This window comes from Sus scrofa, chromosome 2, assembly GCF_000003025.6.
Source record: "Sus scrofa isolate TJ Tabasco breed Duroc chromosome 2, Sscrofa11.1, whole genome shotgun sequence".
NCBI classification, from domain to species: domain Eukaryota; kingdom Metazoa; phylum Chordata; class Mammalia; order Artiodactyla; family Suidae; genus Sus; species Sus scrofa.
In genome coordinates, this window is record NC_010444.4 from 52,497,646 (window position 1) to 52,507,340 (window position 9,695).

At 42.9% G+C, this 9,695-nt stretch overlaps 1 protein-coding gene across 1 annotated transcript; it reads left to right on the forward strand.

The window, feature by feature from the left end:
* Positions 4,454 to 9,411, forward strand: LOC102160833 (protein RoBo-1). The gene is made up of 6 exons (XM_005661170.1): positions 4,454 to 4,484; positions 5,169 to 5,248; positions 5,641 to 5,751; positions 6,703 to 6,852; positions 7,430 to 7,561; positions 9,105 to 9,411. Exons 2-6 carry the CDS (start codon positions 5,176 to 5,178, stop codon positions 9,290 to 9,292), a joined length of 654 nt encoding a protein of 217 aa, XP_005661227.1. The 5' UTR covers positions 4,454 to 4,484; positions 5,169 to 5,175; the 3' UTR covers positions 9,293 to 9,411.

Below are 9,695 nucleotides of genomic sequence, written 5' to 3' on the forward strand. Positions count from 1 at the left end.
GGAGGGGGAGGGAGTGGGAGGGATCAGGAGCTTGGGCTTATCAGACACAACCTAGAATAGATTTACAAGGAGATCCTGCTGAATAGCATTGAGAACTATGTCTAGATACTCATGTTGCAACAGAAGAAAGGGTGGGGGAAAAAATGTAATTGCAATGTATACATCTAAGGATAACCTGACCCCCTTGCTGTATAGTGGGGAAAAAAAAAAGAATAATAAAAACAGAAACTTTTAAACAGAAAATAATAATAATAATAATAAAATCCCACTTCTGGTATGACACTGGCACCAGAGTTACAATTAGTCACTCTTCCCTTTTCCTGGGATGCTGTACTTGAAACATTACTTCTCTTGGTAACCTACTGGTGGGAGCACTTTTGGGGCTACGAGAACCCCTGGAATCACTTGACCAGCTGTCCTCTCCAGCATAAGAGCAACCATGTCCGGAGTCCACTGCCCATTCTGCTTGGGTCCTCCCTTCCCTCAACCCTCCTTGTGTCTAGAGTCACGTTTTGATGCCTAAGCTCCCTGTAGAATATCTCAAAACCAGCATCCCTCTCACAGCCCCTTGGGTCAAATTCACACCTTCTGCTAAAACAGACATTGAAAGGACTTGTAGTGATTAGTAGCTTTAGCTTTGGTTCAGTTCATAATTCAGACCAAGAATTATTAGATATTTAGTTCAGATCATAATTTAACTGAGAGAGGTGTATAGACAAAGAATATCACCTGCCATTTCAGTAAACAAAGGATGCTGCTGCCATAAAGCCATCAGCCATTGCACCTACCCTGCCATCCAATCTCCTCTGCTGACCCTTCCCTTCCTCCCCCAGCTCCTCACCACCCATCCATGAGATACCTGAGGGGAATTCAGGAAGGGAAAAAAATGGGATGCTGTCCCCATTTAGTTAAGGTGATTATCAAAGTTGGTCTGATCTGGAGTCTTGGTCTGACTCCTGAAAGTTTGGGGGCCTATTCAGGAGGCAAATGCTCCTTAAAAAATGCTGTCTGATTTCTGAGAGTCAAGAGAACAAACAGGAAGATACTAGTTGCTGCTGGTGCTGACAGCTCTTCTCAAAGTACCACAGACTCATGTCACCTTCACATAACAGAGCAGGATCTTATGGCCCCTCCTCCATCTGCTTGAGCACCTCTCTCTAGTACCTATAAATTAGTATCTGATGCACATTTCCTGATTAGTTTTATAGATGCTAAAACCACCACCAAATGGAAGAAATTAACTACTTGGTGATGTTGAGCATGTAGTCCCCAGACCTACTGCTGCCTAAGGATTGATAATATTAGCCCTTTGACACTGCCCTGTTACTTCGCTGTTAGCCAATCAGAGAATTGTGCATAGGCAGATCGCTTACCCTGAGATTGTCTCCCTCACATGGCTTATAAAATGCTTTAATTTGGGGCTCTAGGAGTTTGGGCTTTTTGGGGGGCATGAGCCATCCACCTCCTTGAACGGCCCTGCAATAAACTTTTCTCTGCTCCAAACTCTGACATTTTGGTTTTCTTTTTTTGGCTTCACTGTGCTTTGGCACATGAACTTGGGCTAACACTCACACCAAAGAAACCTTAGAAGTGGAGTTGAATCTTACCCTCATTTTACAGAGGGGAAACTGAGAGCCAAAGAGGCAGGTGAGTGTGACTTTTGGGTGTGTGTGCTTAGTCCTGCACATGGCAGGGGAGAAAAGAAAGTGGGTCCCTTTAAGAACAGTGCCAAGGAGCTGTGCTGAAGGGAGAGGGATAATTCCTCATGACTTGATTTTAATCTGGGACATGGCACATAACGTTATTTCTGGTAATAAGGATGAGCACTGATGGAGTTCCTGTTGTGGCTCTGCAGGTTAAGAACCCAACATAGTCTCTGTGAAGAGGTGGGTTCTATTCCTGGCCTCACTCAAGGGACCAAAGATCTAGCATTGTCACAAACAGCAACATAGTTTGCAGATGCAGCTTGGATCTAGTGTTGTCATGGCTGTGATATAGGCTGGCAGCTGCAGCTCCAATTTGACCCTTAGCCTGGAGAACTTCCATATGTCACAGCTGTGGCTGTAAAACAAAAGAAAAAAGAAAAGAAAAAAAAAAAGCATGAGCACTGCTGACTTGAGAGAGTGGGATCTCTGCAAGGAGTTTCATGGGAAGATTCTGAAGCCAAGAGGTGAGTGGGGGCCACTACACAAAGAGAGTAAAAACCTGGACACTCCCATGCTTCAGGTGTTCCTATTAATTCTCTATGCCCTTTCAGGAATAGCATACCCTGGGTGGGCCTCTGACAGCCTCCTCACAGTAACCACCACTGAATGGTTTGCTGAGAACCCACCCTGAGAAGCAGAAAGTGGGCACAAGTTGGGTGGTCCCAGGACCTTCTCTATTCTCCATGGAGATGAGGCCAAGACTCACCACTAGTGATGACAAAATTGACTCATTATCACCATTTTTCCTTTCCTGAGCCTGATCTGTGCTGCAAGCTTCAGGTCATACTATGAGCCAGGCTGAGAGGGTGGCAAATATCAATGAATGACACCTGATAGTTGGATTTAATTAGTGAGCTTCTTGACCAAAACCACACTGTAAGTTTGGTCTTGGCCCCATACCTTCTCTGTCAGAAACTATCCTTATCTCCAGCCACCTCACCTGGTCAGGAATTCATGGGCAAGTAATGTTAGGAGAAAGGGAAATGTTTAATTGGCTGAGGAAATAAGGGAATCATAAAATGTATAGCTTTCCTCACAGGCATCAGGATAGAGCTCTGCTTTGGTGGGGAGATGTACTTCTATTGTTTCCAGAAGTGAAGTGACAACCACTTGTGACAGGGGACCCACGCAGGCTGGTGAAGTCTTTGGACTCTTTCTCATGAAAACAAGCCACATAGGATTGTAATTACACCTGTCCCTTAAAAACCTGGGGTTAGGGATATTGATTTTCTATACAATCAAATTTTGCCAGAGTTCCCGTCATGGCTCAGTGGTTAACGAATCCGACTAGGAACCTTGAGGTTGTGGGTTCGATCCCTGGCCTTGCTCAGTGGGTTAAGGATCCGGCGTTGCCGTGAGCTGTGGTGTAGGTCACAGATGCGGCTTGGATCTGGCGTTGCTGTGGCTCTGGCATGGGCTGGCAGCTTCAGCTCTGACTAGACCCTTAGCCTGGGAACCTCCATATGCCACTGGTGTGGCCCTAGAAAAGGCAAAAAGACAAAAAAAAATTTCCTACAATTTATAGTTGGCCTTCTCTATCCAGTATCTCTCCTTATCCTTAGTGCCTCCATAGCTGCAGTTCTCTATCTATGGATTCAACCATTTTCCTCATGTAGTAATTACTACTGAAAAAACCCACATATAAGTGGGCCCATCCAGTTCAAACTCCTGTTGTTCAAGGGTCAACTGTATATTGAAATAGTTATAAATTTCTACTAATATATGGGGTAATAGCAGATATGCTTCTTTATTAATGTTTCAGATATCGGGCTCCAGCAGGGGACTGATAAAGACAAAATTTGGAAGTAGTTGATGAGGGCAACTATCTGCAGATATCATGTGATAGGAAAACCTCAGTACTTTCTAAGGGTGGGTGGTTTTAGTGTGATTTGTGGACTCCATTTATAGGAGGAAAAACTAAATTACAGTTAGAGAATAGTGAAAATAAGATGCAATCCTTCTTCCTATCCAAGTTTTGGAGGACCCTGTGATGCATCTTCCAGCTCCAGAGTTTAAGCTTCTGGGGGCTTCTGGGCATCTGGTCTCCTGTCAGACATCTCTTGGGTTGGGATGGCAAAGGTAAAGTAAGGTGTGCATTTGTCTCATAATTTGGCTCCCAAATGTTCATCACATTGAGATGTACACAACATCCTAAGACATTGGCAGTTACACTGCACCTGTTCTGCCAAACAGCTGTCTGTTTTTGCTTACATGTTGCAGATATGGACAGGGATAAAGTCTACGGTGCTTGTACTTTGATGGGCATTTCACACATGCTCTTAGTCTTCACCTCCACCCTGCAAAATAGACATAACTACTTCCTTACACAGACCAGAAAACTGAGTTTCTAAATACTGGAACTTTGTGCCCAGGTTTACCAACACCCAACAAAAGAGGCTTGCTCTAAAACTTGTTCCCGTTGCATTAATCCTAGCTCTCTGCATGCAAAATAATTTTTCCCTCTCTTTAAAGAAAGCAATCACAAGATTTTTGTCTGTTTTCTTGAGGTTGTAACAGAAGCTGCACATGAGAAACCTAGAATAACATTAGAGGTGGTTTTTGGACAGGGACAGGTGTCATATATATGTATAGTCTCTTAGACCACTTGGGTTACCTCATGGAAGATCAGACTTGGGATACAGAGTGCGAAATGAGTTTTGTCATTTCCTGAAGTCCTGCCTTAAGGAAGGAAAGGGTGGGCCCCCCCAAATACTGCCTTGTCCTCACACTGTGAAGTTGAAGACTTTTTCTCAGACACCTGGGAGGACGAGTCTGGAGGTAAGTGGGGCCTAGGGATCATGAAATTCCATAAGATAGGGGAGCTGGATTTCTGTCACAAATTGGTAAAATTCAAAGGACCTTTTGGAAAGGAGCATTAGATGACATAAGTTTATAAATGACATCAGGATTCATTTATCAAATTCTGGCTCTGTCATTTTGTTAGAGAACCAATGTGTGCTGGTGGATGGCAAGTAACAAATGTAGTATTCCCACTGCATTTGTTACTTGCCAAAGGTGACTTTGGAACTGAGAAATCAGAGTCCTTGGCTAAGGGCCAATTTGTCTCAAAGCATGTTATCTTCAGACCTTTGTAGTCCATAGAAAGTCTCCATTCACTCCCAGAAGAATGATTTCTGCATCTTGGCCAAATAATCCTATTTCAGCTATGGAGGGGGCTCCAGAACCTTCCACACCCATGCAAGAAATAAATTCCCCATGTGAATTTTTCCTAAAGAAGGAAGGTCCTTCTCCTGTGGGTCCCTTGATGACAGAGATAGTATCCTTTTCATCTTTACATCCCCAACAAGAGGCATATTTAGCATAAAGCCAAGGCTTGACAAATTCTCACTTGTGAAACAAATGAATGGATGGATGGACAACTTTGTTCAGTGCTTGGGTTGCTAGACAAGAAAGCTGGCTTCCATGACCCTGACTTTTTGCTTTCACTTGGGCCCTCTGCAGTGCCACCATGCCTCTATCTGCAGCCCTGAAGAGACTCTTCATCACCTATGTCCTCACCATATTGGTTTTTGGCTCTGTGGGTAAGAATGAAAAATGGCCCATTTCTTTCAAAGACTGGAAGGGTAAGGAAGCAGTTTGGAAGAGGAATACCCACTTAGGAGAGACCAGGTTCAGCTACAAGTGCAGAGTTGATGCCTTCAGTGTTGGAGACGCTCATTATCATCCTTGGCTGTGGGCAGTTGAGGGCCTGGGGCTATGCAGAAGGTAATGGGTCAATATGAGTGGGGCCTTATGTGGGGCCTTGTGAGGAACTAAGGACTGAGTGGAGGGAGGCAGGCATCCAGGCCCACAGGGAACAAGTTTCATGGTACATTGGCTCTCAGGAATGTTTGGCTATTGGAAACATCAACTATGATTCTTGAAAGTTTCCATTTCTGAATTACTTTGAACAATTTTAATTTCCTTTTTATAGAGAGTTACCAATGTGTAAGCTGTTCTCTTCATACATGTAGTGCCGACACACAGACAACTTGTGGAAACTCTCAAAGCTGCTTCAGCCACAGGGAAGAATTGAAGATATCAGGTATGCTGTGCCAGTTTCCTGCCTATGCTGCTAGGCAGGCAGGACAGATGAGGAGGGTGCTTAAAGTGAGGGAGGTTCAGCATCTTGATGGAGCTCCTCACTTGTGTTACTAAGTCCAACCTCATACTACTTGCCACATGACAGAGCAATAAATTGAGAAATTAGGTGTTGGGGCAAAGAATGAAATCTTTATTAAGAAAGCCAGCAGAAGATGTAGACTAGTTCCCCCCTCACCGTCTCACCCATGTTAGAATTCAGGCTTCTTTTATACTAAGGAGGGGGTGTGGCTGATTGTTGCAAACTTTTTGGTACTGGCCAGACTCTGGAGGGGATAATCCTTACAGTGGTCACAATGTTCTGGCAAACCTCTAGCAAGACAAATATTATTTTATGTTTATGCTAATTTGTATCTCTATATGAATGGAAAGGTGTTAATACTTTTAAAGTCAAGCCTTGGAGGCAGAGCCTTGAGAATGGGCTACCATGTATATTTCACATTGTAGGCAACATTGTTTTACAAAGGAGCAGCACCAGCATGACCAAGCACAGGCAACAGAGCACAAAGTTTAGAGCTAAAGGAATAGATCCAATAGGGAGTCAGGTTTGCTCTTCTTTACTATACCTGTGTATCTTCTATTTTGCCTTGCTTCCTTATGTAGCATCCTATCAGGATGGGGTAGGAAGTGGCAGGGAGGGAGGCTCCAGGAAAAAGTATAGGCAATTTTGGTTCGTCAACCTCACTGAGATACAACATACCCATTCTGATAAATGCTAACAAACCATCCCTCCATTAGTTAATTCCATGGACTAATGTAGACTCTTTTGAAGAAGTGGAAAGACTAAAAACAAACTCATTGGAAAAAAGAATTCTTTAATACTTGCTGCCCATTTGGGCATTACTCTCTCAATGGCTCAGAGGGGAAATTCCCTCTGGGATTTGATTCTTTGCAGGGGAGCTCTTACAATCTGTTGAGGAGAAAGGCTGTGCTTCAAGCTCATGTGTCCCACTGGACTTCTCAGCATCACTGGGGAATAACCAAACATTTGGATATAAGCATCAGTGCTGCCAAGATGAATTGTGTAACAAGAGGGAATTCCAACGTGAGTGCCAACATATCTCTGCTCTCTCTCCCTTCCCAACCCTGTTTCCAATCCATTGCCTTAAGTATCTTCCTTTCAAGTACCTTCCCATAATTTATTTCTCTGCTTCTGAATTGCCCACTGATTTTGCTACTGATTGCTTTTCCTCCTTGTGAAGGGAGACTGAATGATGTTTGGGTGGCTGGTGCTGGACTGGGGGATTTACTCTAAGTGTGAATCTGTAGGCTTAAATTATTTGCTTTTCCATTCCAGCTGAAAAGTTATCTTTCCTCACCTTGTGTAACTCCTCACTCCCTTAAAAGTATTTTTTTAGACCACAGATTTTCTTCTTTTCATTACCTAAGCACTTTTTACCAGCCAAGGCAGAGAGGAACAGATTAACATCCTTTTTGGTTATATCTTTCCACTTAGTACCTGTCCTCCCTGCACACTCCATGCCATCCTAGTTGTAAATAATTTTAACTTTTTTTTGGAGGAATCCTTGAATAACCATGATCAGGGGTGGTGGTGAGGAATAATGTTTTCAGATCGTTTTTTAACTTATTCTTTAAGATGAAAATTTTCTCTTTTCATTTAGTGCCTCAGAAGTCCTCTCATCCCAATGGCATTAAATGTCCTGCCTGCTACAGTGTGGATGACATTTCCTGTGAGCCAGATTTCCTCACCTGCACTGGCACAGAGACAAAATGTGTCAATGTTATTGGCATAAGTATGAATATTTTGCCAGTTTTTTGATGTTCATCTTCTTAGAGGGTATAGTGTAGTCTCTCTGTTGCTGTGTAACAAATTATTCCAAAACTTGGTAGCTTAAAACAATATTTTTCAAAAAAAAAAGAAAGAAAAAGACAAAGGAAAGGAGGAGGTAGAAGTGGAAGAGGAGGAGAGAGAGAGGAGAGAGGGAGGGTAAAATTATGGTTTTTAAATAATCTAATCTCAGAAGTTGCACTATCATCACTTCTGCTCTGTCTTATTGGTTGCACAGACCAACACTGATACAACATTATAGGGAACTTCACAGGGGTATGGGTACCAGGAACCACTGGGGACCATCCTAGAGGCTAACTACCACATACAGCAAGGGCTTATATGGGATTAAATGCGGATTATTCCTTCAAGGTTTGGGGGAAGCCCTCTGTCAGGAAAGGAAAGGATAACACAGCTACTTCTCATAGTAGAGTCTGAGACTTGGGGACATGCCACATCAAAATCTCCTAGAATTGGACTTGGCTCTTGGGAATGAAGAAGGTGACACTTCAGTTCTAGTTTTTCATCATTACTGCCATTATTTCTCCTCCTATTATCAAAACCCCATAATCAAAAACTTGATTTTTGCATGGTGTCACTTTGAAATCTGTGAAAGATTTTTCATTTTTCTTGAGTAGGATAAAAATATATATTTGTGATAAAGAATACATGTACCATTCAGATAGGAATTGGAAAAATAACCATAGTATTAGACAGCACAGCTAAAAAGGGTACTATCAGTTCTTTTCTAATCAACTTGAAAAAGGTTTCATGAAATCAGTGGTATTTTAAAGGCTGATTAAATTATGGGAGAGTTAATTTGGTGGGAATGGAGGCAAATTGTGCTTTTTCTCTTTTTGAGAAGATTTCAAAGTAAGGCCTAGGGCTCTCAGATAAAGAACTTTTTGCCTAGAGGATTTGGAGATGAGTGATGAAAATGGGATGTCACAAAGAATACAGGGGTTGTTGATAGTGGGGCAGTCTCTCTACCCCAGCTTGCCATGGACAGAGCACAGACATGTAATGAGGTTCCACAATGCTAACCTTCCATTAAATTCATAACCCTGGGGAGAAGGAATCTGATCTCATGGGGAATCTGTATTGTTTCTATCTGGTTTCCTCAAGGAAGCAAAGTAAGGAAGACAGCAGGTATCACAGGGAAATTTTAGCTGACTACATGAGTTCTGACTTCCATCCTTCTTCCCCATGCCAACTGTCTCTCCTCTAGTCATGACACAAGAACTCCCATCTCAGCCATGTAGGGGCTGTAGGGGACTTTGAGCGAAACAGGGCTCTCTAAATTGGGGAGATATTGGGACTGGGGGGAAATAAGACCTGGCACCTGGCTGGAGATGCAGTTGGTACTTCTCTTGCAGAGGATAGAAGTCAGGGATTCTGAGGTACTCTGAGCACAGTTTTCTTCTTAAGGAGGCAGATAGAATAGGATGAGGGTGAGGAGGGGCAACCGATGGGAGAGAAGATTAACTCCTGGATCTTTCTTTTGGCAGGTGGTCCTATATTTATGATTTTTGCCATGGGTTGTGCTACTGAAACTGCCTGCAACTTGAAGAATATAAGCATATTGAATAACATAAAACTCCATACATACTGTGTAGAAGGCAATGGGGGACCCCGGGTGACGTCCTTCATGTCATCAATCTTGACTGGTTTCTTTCTGCTCAAAGCTTTGCTTTGACTTTCTAGGCCCTGCCAAAACATTATCCCACAAACCCGAAAAAGTTGGAGTTCTTGGATGCCTTCTCCCCTAAACATTCCCCAGACATTGAAGAATTAAAGACTTAAGTGTGTGTGTAATTACTTGTTAGCAGTTTAGGAAAAAAAAAATCCCGTTCTTTCTTCTCATGGGTTCTATACTCACCCAAAGTAGCACATTTCAGAGGAGTTCTGAGATGACATATATAAGTTACTTGCGATCTTACCTTTGTCGTTCAACCCATATCTTCACAAAACCAGGACACACCTTTCTCCTGACAGTCTCAATTTCCATTCCTAATCCTTACCTTTCCATTGGCCCCCTCCCCCAAATGACTTTGAATGAAAAATTCAGGGCCCAGAAACTTCCTTTCCTACAGTTTGTA